At 41.9% G+C, this 15,909-nt stretch overlaps 1 protein-coding gene across 2 annotated transcripts in view; it reads left to right on the top strand.

The window, feature by feature from the left end:
• The first annotated feature begins 293 nt into the window (after positions 1-293).
• npat (nuclear protein, ataxia-telangiectasia locus) overlaps positions 294-15,909 on the top strand; it is a 31,009-nt gene continuing 15,393 nt past the window's right edge. For both annotated transcript variants that reach the window (XM_041809160.1, XM_041809151.1), the window contains exons 1-12: positions 294-480; positions 3,081-3,199; positions 3,278-3,338; positions 3,460-3,532; positions 3,675-3,715; positions 3,909-4,151; positions 5,203-5,278; positions 7,285-7,408; positions 9,413-9,504; positions 9,644-9,725; positions 10,692-10,788; positions 15,541-15,657. In XM_041809160.1, the coding sequence (XP_041665094.1) occupies positions 444-480; positions 3,081-3,199; positions 3,278-3,338; positions 3,460-3,532; positions 3,675-3,715; positions 3,909-4,151; positions 5,203-5,278; positions 7,285-7,408; positions 9,413-9,504; positions 9,644-9,725; positions 10,692-10,788; positions 15,541-15,657 (1,162 nt within the window). In that variant the 5' untranslated portion in view covers positions 294-443. The remainder of the gene's footprint in view (positions 481-3,080; positions 3,200-3,277; positions 3,339-3,459; positions 3,533-3,674; positions 3,716-3,908; positions 4,152-5,202; positions 5,279-7,284; positions 7,409-9,412; positions 9,505-9,643; positions 9,726-10,691; positions 10,789-15,540; positions 15,658-15,909) is intronic.

Genomic DNA, 15,909 nt, shown 5'->3' with positions numbered 1-15,909 from the left:
GTGGAATCAGAGCTGCAGCCACATCACTTCCTGGTTACGGATAGACGCTAGTGAGTCCAGAAACGGCGGTTTCAAAGTTTGAACAAACGTACTGCTTTATGTGGTGAGCTAAAAACTATTTTGTTGATGTTAAATATAAGTCATAATCGATGAAAAGTACTTTCAGACGTGTATGGAGTGTATTGTGAGTGCTATTGGAGTTTGATGATCGATTTAGGACTACAACAACCAAATTCCCTTACAGCGTACTAGTCTGCAACTTCCGGGTTATACGTGCTTGAGTTCCCCGCCTTTTCAGAGAGCAGCGGTGTCCTCGGGACGTCGACTGAACAATAACAAATCTGTCGGTCTTTATTTAACGCTAATAATGTTTTTTTAGACTTCCACTAGCCATGTAGCTCACAGTTTATTGTTGAGTACTTTATAGAAACCCTCAGACCGCCATGTTGCTGCCATCTGACGTCGCCCGGCTGGTTTTGGGTAGGTGTCGTTTGTCTTTTACAGGGCAAATAAGCAGCTGTAGCATTAGCCGTTAACAATATCTGAATGCAAACAAGTTAACTAAAGCTTATAGTCGTTAAACTTTTATAAAGCAGTGGCATTCATGTAACGCGGTGTGAATACCAACTCCTAGTTGAGCTGTTGTGACCTTTCTCAGTGTAGACAGGATTTATGAGAGGGACAAGCCACCAGATTTATGGGAACAAGCCCATGTTAGGAATACATGACAAAAGCAGCCATCAGCAAGACGCTGCAGCTTTTCATTTGATATTTTCTCTTTCTTTAAACATTTCCAAACACCAAGAAGTCGAGGTGTGGCATGTTCGAGGCTATTTGATGCCATAAAACCCACAGAATAATTCAGAATTTACAATAATTTTAACAAATGAAGAAAAGATTATAAAACAATGCTGTTTTATATTCTTATACACTGTTGCTCGTATACAGGTGCATCTTAATTGATAAGAATATCGGGGAAAATTTATTTCAGTAGTTAAATAAAAAAATGAAATTAGCATAGTATATAGATCCATTACACACAGAGTGAAATATTTAAAGTCTTTATTTATTTTAATTGTAATGATTATTGGTTACAGCCAATAAAAAAACTTCAAATCTGTATCTCATTAAATTAAAATATTGTGAAAAAGTTCAATATTGTAAATTAATGGTGTCACACTCAGATCAACTAATTAACTCCAAACACCTGTAAAGATTTCCTGACCCTTTAAATGGTCTTAGTCTGCTTCAGTAGTTGAATTTCCCTTGGGATTAATAAAGTATCGATGTGTACAATCATGGAGAAGACTGCTGACTCAGCAGTTTTACTGAAGACATTTATTGACACCCTCCACAAGGAGGGTAAGCCTCTAAAGGTCATTGCTATAGGAGCTGTCTGTTTGCAGAGCGCTGTATCCAAGCACATAAATAGGAAGTTTAGTGGGAGAAAAAGTGAGGTGGAAAAAGATGCACAAGCGACAGGAATGACAGCAGCCTTGAGAGGATTGCCTTGGACAGTGGTTTTCAAACTTTTTTTTCGCCCAAGGGACACCTAAGGTTAAGCCAAAGTCTCAAGGAACACCATATTCATATCAATACAAAATAGACTTTTTCATAATATAACAGTCAAGGTGACTCAACAATCCAGATGAGCTGAGGGCTGCTATCAGAGCAACCTGGGCTTCATAACACCTCAGCAGGACCACAGACTGACCGCCTCCATGCAACAGAGACCGCAATAAAATAGATGCAGTAATTCATGGAAAAGCAGCACGATCAAGTACTGAGTCCTATTAGGGCAGAACAATTTGGGAAAAAAATCTAGTAGTGATTTTTTCCCAAATATTGCAATTGCTATTTAATATGTGATTATTTCTTAGGTTCTTCATCTTGTGCGTTTTACAACAAAAGTAAGCAGTTACTCACCCTGTACTATAACCAATACACAATATTAGATTAAACTAGGGCAGAAATTTTTCTTAAAAATATCTAATTGTGATGATTTTTTAATTTATTTTGCACATTTGGTTTGAACTGTTATATTAAAGGAAATGATCATTTTTATAGGTCATATTTGATGAGAAAAATGAAAGGAATAGGATTTTATTGTACACTATTCTAAAAATATGGCTCTAGAATGATTGCATGATATGTAATGTATAACACCTCTTCTGCAAAAAAAGTTTAAGACTGATATTTTGACACACATTTCAGCTCAACGAAATATTGCACCTTCTGCAATTTGAAAATTGCAGGCCATATTGCAATTTAATCTAATTTTCGATTAATTGCCTAGCCCTAGTGCATATAAATGAAAATCCCTTTTAAGAAGGCAAACATTTCTGTGTTATAAATTATTTTTATTGGTCTTATGTAATCATATTTTTTAAGATACAGTAGTTGGGGTATTCTTCAACTGTAAGCCATTATCATCAAAATTAAAAGAAATAGAGACTTTCAATGTTTTACTCTGTGTAATAAATCTATATATAACATGAGTTTCACTTTATGAATTAAACCACTGAAATAGATTATTGATAATAATAATAATAGGGTTTTTTATATAGCACCTTTCAAGAACAGCAAATTCCCAAAGTGCTTTACAGAGAGATAAAAGACACACAGGCAATGATACAAAGGTACAATGAAAGAGTGCACAGTACACAAAACAGATTAAATAAAGGCCAGACCAAACAAGTAGGTCTTAAGTTGCTTTTTAAAGGAATCAACAGTGTCTACTGATCTTAAATCCAATGGAAGAGAGTTCCAAAGAGTTTGAGCCATGAGCTTAAAGGCACAGTCTCCTTTGGTTTTCAGTCTGGAGTGTGGAACGACTAACAGACCCTGATCAGAGGACCGCATTGTAAGGTTGCAGAAGTTCAGAAAGGTAGACTGGTGCTTGTCCATGCAGGGCTTTAAAAGTAGAAACAAGAATCTTTGAAACGTCTCCATTATGTTCTAATTTATTGAGATACAAATGTATGTGGAGAAAGCACAGCATGGCCTTTGCACGCTATAGCAAAAACCAACGCTGAGGTTTTTCTGTGTCTAGATGTTCACTGATGTTTTCTCCTCCACAGGTTACCTCCAAGATGAGGGGCTGTCTGCTACCAGCCAAGCTTTTATTAATGAGAGCCCAAATTTGAAAGAGTATGCTGACCACACCACAGGAGATGGGACGATTCCTGCGTGTGTGTTTGTAAGTATACCCCTCACAGGGTAAATACCATATGAATTAAGGGGCATTTTTCCTCACAGGTTCATTTTTTTCCAACAGTCTGTCTTTGGGAAAGGCCTAACCACCATCTTAAACGAGTATGTGGCAGCCAAAACAAAAGGTGAGTGTATCTTACTTTTACCATTGCAAACTGTGTGATTTCTAATGCATACTTCCTGTAAACATGTTCGAGTATTGTTCCTAAGCTTGTATCGATCACTAATTATCATTCTTCTGTCTAGAGTCATGTCACGAGGTTCCTGCCATGATGACTTCCTTGTGGAAGAAGCTGGATTTTACCCTCAACCAGATCAAGTAAAGTGTTTTATCTCTGAGTTACTATAACCATGAAAAATTAAAGCGTAACACAGATTTCAGTGTTTGCTCATAACAGCTGATTTTCAGGCTGATTTTAAGTGCTGTTGTTCAATTTGTGTTTTTTCTAAACTTTCTTTAGATCACTACAAAATTCCCCTGCCCTATCAGCATCTCAAAGAAGTAAGTTTGTTTTTAGTTTATTTTCATACTCTGTTGCTCACTCATTACCTTCTTTAAAGCAGAAATATCTTGTGCTTCAATGTTACCTGAAGCTTAGCAGGATTTTATGAGGGTTATATTTTTCAGATGCATGTGTGAAAAATCAATCACACCTTTTAAATTTAAATTTTTAATCCATCTCTCTTTATTGCAGCTCGTTCACGAGTTGGACTGGCAAACATGGCGAGACAGCGGGTCTTGACATTGACCTCAGCCAGTGCTGTTGTCTGCTCATCAGTGTCTGATTCGAGCTCCATCATCAGTCCTGCTCACACCTCCCATAGCATGCTGGGACACTCCACACCTGTGAGCTACAGTACCCCCTACACCAGACCGGCTACCAGCAGTAGCACCCACACGCAGATCCATGACATCGGCCGATTAGTGAGCACTCCTAGTAAGTATCATCAGATGTCTTTTGTTTTCTTGTGACAGCCTAAACATTTTTTGAAAGATTTATCTTTAATTTTCCCTGGTGACTTGCAGACATGTGACTACTATGATGTCTATCACTACAGTGGGTATCTAAACTATCACTGTTCACATGAAGCTACTATGTGATGATAATGTTTGCACTTTATTTCTGAGCCATTATAGTAACATAATAGACTAAGCATACCAGAGAGAATGAGCCGAGTCATACCAAGGGTGCTAAAAGAAGGAGGAACTTGTGAAGACTAAACCGAAACAGGTGTTTCTCCGTACACAGGCGGGGATCTGAAAGTATACAAAAGCCATAACGCCTCCATAGCTTTCCATGCCAATACCGTCTTTGTTCAGTTTTTCATGAAATGGATAAATATACTCATCATTAGACTTTTATTTAAAGGACAACACACAGAGGCATTTCTGTCTTCAACATCTCATCAACTTGAAAATCATCGGTGAACACAGTCACATTTTAAATCATAACACCTGAGTTTGCAAGCTTTGGCATCAGCACTTCTGCTGCAGATGAGACATCTCAATGGAAAATGCTTTTTTGCACTTAATAAAAGGATTTGCAGGTATCTGATGACATTTCAAGCTTTTTAAGCTTTCCTTGTACAAAATGTGCTCTTCACAGATTAATGCAGGGAGTCTGTGGATACAAGTATTTATTTAGCGCTGGTGTTCAGTCAGTAATTTGTTCCTTTCGCAGTCTGGGCTGAACTAGAGCAAGGCAGACATCATGTATTTACTCTTATTTCACAATGTTTGAAAAGATGTCCTCCCTGATGCACTGAAAAATGTAATATTAACACACATTAAAAGCCCTTTCTGATGAATGTTTTATTCTTACTAAATTGCAACTCAAACAGGTTAACATGTGTATTGGAAGGTGGTTTGAGAGACTCCCCATAATCTATCTTTATTTTGTGTGGAACCCTAGATTTATTTAGCAGTATTTGCAACCTATCATAAAGATACAGACAGAATGTTTCTGTAATGTGAATTTGTGATTTCAGGGGATTCGCCTGTGCAGATCATTGTTTCAGAGCATCGGTTAAATCCAGGGCCGATGTCCCCAGGACGAAGGAAATGGTAAGTGTTTTTATTTTATAAAATGTATTGTTGTAAGGGCATAATAAAGAGATCTAAATACACATTTTGTTTTTTTTAATAATCCGCATTGGCTTTGAAGTACAGATCTCTGAGTAAAGAGTTGGTGCTGAGAAGTGTTGTTAAAATGTCCATCCACAAATGTCAATGAAATCTGCTTAAATTATGCACAACACTGGCAGTAACAAGCCTTAACGTTGTTCACAGTAGAGCTGTGAAAAAATATCGATACGGCAATATATCGCGATACTTTGACATGTGATACAATGTCGATACTTCAACTCTTAATATTGATTTTTTTGTATAAAAATGAAAAATTCATATTTTAGCTGAGTTATTAGCAAAATATGACTTCCGCACCTCCACTGCGGTAGATGCCGCCGAAGAGCTACTCTGCTGTATGTCGCCACAGCATTTCCTGTAGAAGCAGTCAGAGTGCATAGGTGAAAGGAGAAAGCACGGCAGACAAAATAACAACACCTGCACAATTCAAAGCAGACGTTTGGAAGCATTTTGGGTTCAGAGTTAAAACGGGGAGCACAAACAGCGAGTTAGAGAAAGGAAATGCCGTTTGCAAGCTCTGTCTTGCTGCTGTGAAATATAGCGGGAACACCACCAAAGTATTGTGTGATTTACATATACATGTCTATATTTTTCTTAGTTAACTGTGCAGAATATCGCAATATATCACGATATCATGATATCCTGATATATCGTGATACTATCGTATCGTGACCCAAGTATCGTGATGCGAATCATATCGTGAGGTTCTTGCCAATACTCACCCCTAGTTCACAGTGGTATTTCAACTGTCATCTTTGTTGATGAATACAGGGATGTTTACTCAGTATTATCAACACTTAAACATTTTTATGAAGCTTAACTTTTGATCCATTATAGAACAGTGGTTCTCAAACTGGGGGTTGGGACCCTATTAGGGGCTGCAAAACACTAAGAAGGGGTTGCCAGGTGCCTTAAAAAAGGAGAATACTTTTGTTTTCTTGTTTTTTTTCCTCACTCAAATGTGTTACTATTATTTGCCACTTTTCATTGATTTTGCACCATTTGGACCCATTTTTGCCACTTTACTCCATTTCTGCAAAATTCTAGCCCATTTCCGTCCCTTAACAACAATTTTTACCAATTTGAAACCCTTAACACCACTTTTTACTCCCTGTTTTGCCACTTCTAAACAATTCTTGCCACTTTTTGTATATTGTTGCCTCTTTTGACCCATTATTGCCACTATCAATCCCTTTTTACTGCATTTTATGCCCATTTTTGCCCATTTCAACCACATTTCACTACTTGATGTGCCCATTTTGACCAGTTCAACCCATTTCTGCCAATTTTTGCCTATTCATCTGTCCCAGTCAAACAATTTTTGCCACTTTAAACCTGTTTGTGCCACTAAAACCCATTTTTGCTCTTTTTGCCACTGTAATCAAATTTATGCCATTTCTAACCCATGTCTGCTACTTCTAAAATCCCATTTAACCACCTTTCCCACCACCTTTTTGGACATTTTTTACTATTGTAATTATGTTTTTAAGAAAAGGGATTTACATTTTTAAGATGACTATATACTACATCACAAATGATTTAAAATGATATCTCTTGCTCTGTTAAGACTGCTTATTATTCAGGTTAAATATAAAATATGGATATGGATACCCAGCTAACTTTACAGTAGACCCTGATTTTCCTGCCCTCCATGGTCCCCCAGTTTGACTGGTTCCCAGAAAGCCCTCCCGTTTATCCCCCCCTTATGTGCAGCCTTGTCTGCACATGACTATTCTTGATTGTGCATGGCTGTGCTCAGCCACCTTCAGGTACAGTGGCGCACCTTTATTTTGAGGGTTGTGGGCTGAAAAGGTTGAGAGCCCCTGTAATAGAAGTTTGAATTGTTCTATCTCCCTCTGAGAGAGCGTGCTTATGTATTTGTAAATGTCAGCTACTAGAACTCTGATCTTTAACGCTGCATTCAGGGACACCCCAAGGAAAAGAAGTGGTGCCCCGAGTGGGTCGAGTGGCCCTGCCAGATGTGCCGTAGCTTCCAGCAGCCAGAGTACAGAATCCCAGCCTGAAGAGGTCGTTGATGAGAACTTTCCTGTGAGTAGATCTGTATGTTTGATGTTTTCTCAAAACAGATATTTATACAGTAATCTAAATTAACTGTTCACTTCCATTAGAGCTAAATTACTTCCAGGTTGTTGCCTTTTATATTTCCCTTGAAATGTAAATCTTTCAGTACTGCTTGTACATGTGTTGAATGCCAAAATACTCCAGACACAGACTTTAGCTCTAAAATCTTAGTTGATTTGATCCAGTTCTGATGCTTATATTAGTGTCTATAAAAGTTATTCACCACTTGGATGTTTTACCGTTTATTGATTCTATAAATCAATAATGGGCAATGTAAGTTGGCTTTTTTTTTTTTCAGAAATATGTAATGTAAAATAAGTGACTGCATAAATATCAACCCCCTTTAAAGTGACTGACCTAATTCAACAGAGGTCCAGCCAATCGGTGCTAGTAGTCTCACAGTTAGTTAAATGGGGATCACCTGAGTGCAGTGAATTGTGTCTCAGTGGTTGTAGTATAAAGACACCTGTGTCTGGAAGGTCCAGTCACTGTTTAATCAGTATTCCTGGCTACCATTACACCATAAATGAAGAACACTCCAGGCCACTCAGAGGAAAGGTTATTCAGTTGTAAAAGTCAGGGGTTGAATACAAAAAAATTAAAGGCTCTGAACATCCCCCAGAGTTCAGTTAAATCCATCATGAAGAAATGGAGGAATATGTCACATGTGTAAATCTGCCTAGATCAGACTGTCCTCAAGAAGGAGAGTAGTGAGAGAGGACACTAAGACACCTATGACTACTCTGAAGGAGCTCCAAGCTTCAGCAGCTGAGATGGAGAGACTCTGCAGACAACAACTGTTGGCCGGGTTCTTCACCAGTCAGAGCTTTATGGGAGAGTGGCAAAGAGAAAGACACTGTTGAAGAAAACTCAGATTCAATCTGGACTAGAGTTCACCAGAAGGACTGTGGGAGACTCCATGGTTAAGACGCCAAACACTGACATCACCACAAACACACCATCCCCACTGTGGAGCACAGTGGTGGCAGCATCATGCTGCGGGGATGCTTCTCAGCAGCCGGCCCTGGAAGGCTTGTGAATGTGGCATAATATGGGAAAATCCTGGAGGACAATCTTATTCAGTCTGACAGAGCTACGGCCTGGGAGAAGATTTATTTTCCAGTAAGACAATGAGCTGAAGCACGCCTGACCCATGTGCAACCTTGACAGAGTCTGAGCAGTTTAGCAAAGAAGAATGGAGTAAAATGTCAGAGTCCAGATGTTTGAGCCTGACTGAGACCTATCCACACAGACTCAGAGCTGTGACTGCAGCCAAAGGTGACTCTACTAAATACTGACTAGAAGGGAAAAATACTTATCCAGCTTCATCCGCTTATCCGGAGCCGGGTCCCGTGGTTAACAGTCTAAGCAAGTCCACCAAGGCGTCCCTATCCCCAGCAACACTTTCCTACTCCTGCTGGGGACCCTGAGGCGCCTCCATACCAGGATATTTATGCAGTCACTTATTTTACATTACATATTTTATATTTATCGCCATTGTTTTGAAGCAATCTATTTTCAGTTTAACATTAATATATATATTTTTTTGTAATTTTTGTGTTGTCCAAAAAGCCAAATCATATTGACCATGATTGATTTATAAAATGAATAAAAGGGTAAAACATACAAGGGGATGAACAACTTTATTGGCACTGTTGATACAAAGCAACAGTCTGATTCATGGTTAAACGTTTTGCAGAGTATTAATCATTGCATGAGTAAATAAAACTTGTCTATTCTCAAAGTATGTATTTATGTTTTGTACCAGTGTTATGGCAGCGTTATCTAGAACAAATCCCAGATAGAGAAACCTTTGCTGAATGTTGGAATCTTCTAGTAAACTGCTGATGAGGGTTTTAAGAGCAGATTTCTTCTTCAGAACAGTTGTTGATTAATAAGGCCCATTGTTTCTGACCCAAACCCTTCTTCAGATTCCTGATTCATCATTTTGTGACCCTTCACTCTCCACAGCAACTCGTGATACAAAATGCACGTGACAAGATCTTGGGGGACCGATCGTTACAGGAGAAGCTCGCTGAAAACATCAACAAAATCCTTGCCAGGTACGTGTTAGAAGTAGGCAGTGCCTCAGGTGTCAAAGTAGTTTTGGAGATTATTTTCCATTTGGTTTGTTGAAGCCAAAGTACAATTTTTTTTTTTTTTTTTTTTCTGAGTTTCCCCTGTTTTTTCCCTTAACATCAGCGACCAAACACCCCAAGCATCGAAGCCCTCCACGAGTACAGTGGAGGCTGACCAGTCTATCGATGAAATCCTAGGACTACAGGTGATGAGACATTTATACACTAATGCAGGGGTGTCAAACTCAATCACAGCAGGGGCCGGATTCTGGATTTAGGTCTAACCTAAGGGCCTAACGGGGTCAACATTTAACCCTGTAAATTTTCACCAGTAATAAAATATGAAAAATGCACTGGTATTAAGTCATTTTGAAATTCAAGTCAAAACCATGAGTTCAGAGCTCAAGAAATCATTTTTAAAAGTGGGATTAAAGGTCAAAACACAAAATAAATGAAAAAATTGTGTTTTTAAGTAAAATTCATGAGTTTGGAAAGTCAAATTATGAGATAAGATTCAAAATCATGAGTTTAAAAGTCAAAATATGACTGAAAATTTTAAACTGGGAGACTGAAATGTAAAAATATGGGATTACACAGCCAAAGTTAGGGGTTGAAATGGTCAAAATATGAGGAAATAAATGATATAATTTTAAAAGGTCAAAATATGACTAAACATTTAAAACTGTGACTCTGAAAGGTCAAAATGTGATAATAAAAGTAAAAATCATGATTTGAAAAGGTTAAAGTATGGAATTAAAAGTCGAAATCGTAAGTTTGAGTCACAATTTTCAGAAACATGAAATTAAAGCACAATTTTTCTTCTCCAATTTCCTGTTTTTTTTCTCTTGATTTTCACTCTTGACTTTTCAGATTTCGATGACTTTAACAAGGATATTTGAAATCATCAAGGTTAAGTTTACATTTTTATACTGGTAAAATCTGCAGACTTCATACTGGAGGGCCAGTTTTAATGGAAATATGCTATGATATTGCGGACCGGTTATTACTGTACCACGGCCCAGATTTGGCCCCTGGGCCTTGAGTTTGACACACCTGCATTAATGCCATTATTACATATTTTCTTAGTTTTTATTTAATCATCAATCGTCATGCTTTTGTTTGTAATTTGCCAAAGTGTTTACATACTTTTTCTGCAATATTCTTCGATACAGGGGGAAATCCACATGAGTGACGACGCCATTCATGACATTTTGGAGCAGACGGAGTCTGACCCAGCATTTCAGGCCCTCTTTGACCTCTTTGATTACAGTAAATATGACCTGCTGTATTTAAATTTTTATCGACTTTCACTCCTTTCCTCAGCTGCATGATTAGTAGGGCTGATGGCTTCAATAGTTTTCATTGTCATTCCCCACTCTCTCACCCCTGCTTCCATCTCTAGCCACTCTCTCAACCCTGCTTCCATCTCTAGCCACTCTCTCACCCCTGTTTCCATCTCTGGCCACTCTCTCACCCCTGCTTCCATCTCTAGCCACTCTCTCACCCCTGCTTCCATCTCTAGCCACTCTCTCAACCCTGCTTCCATCTCTAGCCACTCTCTCACCCCTGCTTCCATCTCTAGCCACTCTCTCACCCCTGCTTCCATCTCTAGCCACTCTCTCACCCCTGCTTCCATCTCTAGCCACTCGCTCACCCCTGCTTCCATCTCTAGCCACTCTCTCACCCCTGCTTCCATCTCTAGCCACTCTCTCACCCCTGCTTCCATCTCTAGCCACTCTCTCACCCCTGCTTCCATCTCTAGCCACTCTCTCACCCCTGCTTCCATCTCTAGCCACTCTCTCACCCCTGCTTCCATCTCTAGCCACTCTCTCACCCCTGCTTCCATCTCTAGCCACTCTCTCACCCCTGCTTCCATCTCTAGCCACTCTCTCACCCGTTTCCATCTCTAGCCACTCTCTCACCCCTGCTTCCATCTCTAGCCACTCTCTCACCCCTGCTTCCATCTCTAGCCACTCTCTCACCCCCGCTTCCATCTCTAGCCACTCTCTCACCCGTTTCCATCTCTAGCCACTCTCTCACCCCTGCTTCCATCTCTAGCCACTCTCTCACCCCTGCTTCCATCTCTAGCCACTCTCTCACCCCTGCTTCCATCTCTAGCCACTCTCTCACCCCTGCTTCCATCTCTAGCCACTCTCTCACCCCTGCTTCCATCTCTAGCCACTCTCTCACCCCTGCTTCCATCTCTAGCCACTCTCTCAACCCTGCTTCCATCTCTAGCCACTCTCACCCCGGTTTCCATCTCTAGCCACTCTCTCACCCCTGCTTCCATCTCTAGCCACTCTCTCACCCCTGCTTCCATCTCTAGCCACTCGCTCACCCCTGCTTCCATCTCTAGCCACTCTCTCACCCCTGCTTCCATCTCTAGCCACTCTCACCCCTGCTTCCATCTCTAGCCACTCTCTCACCCCTGCTTCGACTCTCTAGCCACTCTCTCACCCCTGCTTCCATCTCTAGCCACTCTCTCAACCCTGTTTCCATTTCTAGCCACTCTCTCACCCCTGCTTCCATCTCTAGCCACTTTCTCACCCCTGCTTCCATCTCTAGCCACTCTCTCACCCCTGCTTCCATCTCTAGCCACTCTCTCACCCGTTTCCATCTCTAGCCACTCTCTCACCCCTGCTTCCATCTCTAGCCACTCTCTCACCCCCACTTCCATCTCTAGCCACTCTCTCACCCGTTTCCATCTCTAGCCACTCTCTCACCCCTGCTTCCATCTCTAGCCACTCTCTCACCCCTGCTTCCATCTCTAGCCACTCTCTCACCCCCACTTCCATCTCTAGCCACTCTCTCACCCCTGCTTCCATCTCTAGCCACTCTCTCACCCCTGCTTCCATCTCTAGCCACTCTCTCACCCCTGCTTCCATCTCTAGCCACTCTCTCACCCCTGCTTCGACTCTCTAGCCACTCTCTCACCCCTGCTTCCATCTCTAGCCACTCTCTCACCCCTGCTTCCATCTCTAGCCACTCTCTCACCCCTGCTTCCATCTCTAGCCACTCTCTCACCCCTGCTTCCATCTCTAGCCACTCTCTCACCCCTGCTTCCATCTCTAGCCACTCTCTCACCCCTGCTTCCATCTCTAGCCACTCTCTCACCCCTGCTTCCATCTCTAGCCACTCTCTCACCCCTGCTTCCATCTCTAGCCACTCTCTCACCCCTGCTTCCATCTCTAGCCACTCTCTCACCCCTGCTTCCATCTCTAGCCACTCTCTCACCCCTGCTTCCATCTCTAGCCACTCTCTCACCCCTGCTTCCATCTCTAGCCACTCTCTCACCCCTGCTTCCATCTCTAGCCACTCTCTCACCCCTGCTTCCATCTCTAGCCACTCTCTCACCCGATTCCATCTCTAGCCCCTCTCTCACCCCAGCTTCCATCTCTAGCCACTCTCTCACCCCTGCTTCCATCTCTAGCCACTCTCTCACCCCTGCTTCCATCTCTAGCCACTCTCTCACCCCTGCTTCCATCTCTAGCCACTCTCTCACCCCTGCTTCCATCTATAGCCACTCTCTCACCCCTGCTTCGACTCTATAGCCACTCTCTCACCCCTGCTTCGACTCTCTAGCCACTCTCTCACCCCTCCTTCCATCTCTAGCCACTCTCTCACCCCTGCTTCCATCTCTAGCCACTCTCTCATCCCTGCTTCCATCTCTAGCCACTCTCTCACCCCTGCTTCCATCTCTAGCCGCTCTCTCACCCCTGCTTCCATCTCTAGCCACTCTCTCACCCCTGCTTCCATCTCTAGCCACTCTCTCACCCCTGCTTCCATCTCTAGCCACTCCCTCACCCCTGCTTCCATCTCTAGCCACTCTCTCACCCCTGCTTCCATCTCTAGCCACTCTCTCACCCCTGCTTCCATCTCTAGCCACTCTCTCACCCCTGCTTCGACTCTCTAGCCACTCTCTCACCCCTCCTTCCATCTCTAGCCGCTCTCTCACCCCTGCTTCCATCTCTAGCCACTCTCTCACCCCTGCTTCCATCTCTAGCCACTCTCACCCCTGCTTCCATCTCTAGCCACTCTCTCACCCCTGCTTCCATCTCTAGCCACTCTCTCACCCCTGCTTCCATCTCTAGCCACTCTCTCACCCCTGCTTCCATCTCTAGCCACTCTCTTACCTCTTCAGTAAAGGCAAAAAAAGGCTAAAATAAATATTAAATGAAAACAAAACCAAAAAAACATAAAGATGTTTAAACATGATAGTATTGGGTAGAATTATGACAAAGAATGAAATATTTCAGCTTAATAGTTTTGATGAAATGAGTTATTTACATAGAAGAAGCAATGGAACTAGAGCTCCAACAATGCAAGCTGCCATTTTGTACTTGCACTCCTGCATATTTCTTAATGTATAAGTGTTAAACTGTTTTTGACAGAATTAGCACTTAGAAGCTGTCTCCTAGCTTTAAGTCATGGTTTCACACCACACTGGTGCACCACTGATTTAAAAGTCAACATTATGGGGTGCAGATGTTGCAGTTGGGTCTCGCCTCATGCACACGGATGGCCTGGGTTCAGTTCCAGCCTGTGGCTCCTTTCCCGCATATCTCACCCCTACTCTCTCATCCTGGTTTTAGGCTCTACCCACCACCCTCCTCTCGAAATAAAGGCCAAAAAGGCCAAAACATACTCTATATAGCCAAAAGTATTTGCTCACCTGCCTTGACTCACATATGAACTTCAGTGACATCCCATTCTTAATCCATAGGGTTTAATCTGACGTGGGTCCATCCTTTGCAGCTATAGCAGCTTCAACTCTTCTGGGAAGGCTTTCCACAAGGTTTAGGAGTGTGTCTATGGGAATTTTTGACCATTCTTCCAGAATCGTATTTGTGAGGTCACATGCTGATGTTGGACCAGAAGGCCTGGCTCTCAGTTTCCGCTCTAATTCATCCCAAAGGTGTTCTATGGGGTTGAGGTCAGGACTCTGTGCAGGCCAGTCAAGTTGATCCACACCAAACTCTCTCCTCCATGTCTTTATGGACCTTGCTTTGTGCACTGGTGCACAGTCATGTTGGAACAGGAAGGGGCCATCCTCAAACTGTTCCCACAAAGTTGGGAGCATGGAATTGTCCAGAATCTCTTGGTATGCTGAAGCATTCAGAGTTCCTTTGACTGGAACTAAGGGGCCAAGCCCAGCTCCTGAAGAACAAGCCCACATCATAATCCCCCCTCCACCAAACTTTACACTTGGCACAATGCAGTCAGACAAGGACCGTTCTCCTGGCAACCACCAAACCCAGACTGGTCCATCAGATTGCCAGATGGAGAAGTGCCATTGGTCACCCCAGAGAAGGCATCTCCACTGCTCTAGAGTCCAGTGGCGGCGTGCTTTACACCACTGCATCCCATGCTTTGCATTGCACTTGGTGATGTATGGCTTGAATGCAGCTGCTCAGCCATTGAAACCCATTCATGAAGCTCTCTACCACTGTTCTTGAGCTAATCTGAAGGCCACATGAAGTTTGGAGGTCTGTAGCCATTGACTCTGCAGAAAGTTATTGACCTCCGCGCTCTATGCACCCCAGCGTCCACTGACCCCGCTCCATCATTTTACGTGGCCTACCACTTGGACTTGTTGCACAGATGGCATCCTATCACAGTACCACGCTGGAATTCACTGAGCTCCTGAGAGCGAGCCATTCTTTCACAAATGTTTGTAGAAACAGTCTGCATGCCTAGGTGTTTGATTTTATACACCTGTGGACATGGAAGTGATTGGAACACCTGATTTACATTATTTGGATGGGTGAGTGAATACTTTTGGCAATATAGTGTATCTTAAAGAAAAAAAATGTCAGCATTATAAGGTAAAACCCTCAAAATTAGCACTGTAAGGTACATCAATACAATTTATTCCCAAATCAAGAAACGGCTAAATGTTGACAAGTTTACATTATCAATATGAACTTAGTCTTTTTTTAGTGTTTTTTTTTTTTCAAAAGCCTGCTGGAAGCTGTGATTTATCTTTATTAGCTATAAGTAAAATAAAAACACTTTTTACAGATAAAACCAAGTCACCTGAAGAAGAAGCAGAGGATGGAAATGTCACCAAAGGTCCGGATGAGAGCAACGCTGCTGGAGCATCAGCTGCAGTCAGACCTCTTCAGAGTGAAGAACCAGGTATGTCTACCATCTGCAAGCTCCTATTAGAGGAAAACACAGAAGCTATTCTTTCTCCCAGTCTTACAGCTTAAAGATCAAGGAGGGGGTTGTTGAAATCTAAATTTTAAAGGAGAAAAGTTCTGTATTTGTTAGAAACCTACAAGTGTAGTTAGAAGAACTGAAGAGCCTGTTAGAGTTTTGTTTTGATTGTCTTGTATCTACAAGGTCAAGTTTATGTCTCCAGTCTTGGTGATGTGATTTAAGGCACAC

Source organism: Cheilinus undulatus, linkage group 2 (genome assembly GCF_018320785.1).
Source record: "Cheilinus undulatus linkage group 2, ASM1832078v1, whole genome shotgun sequence".
NCBI classification, from domain to species: Eukaryota; Metazoa; Chordata; class Actinopteri; order Labriformes; family Labridae; genus Cheilinus; species Cheilinus undulatus.
This window is presented reverse-complemented; position numbering and strand designations above follow the sequence as displayed.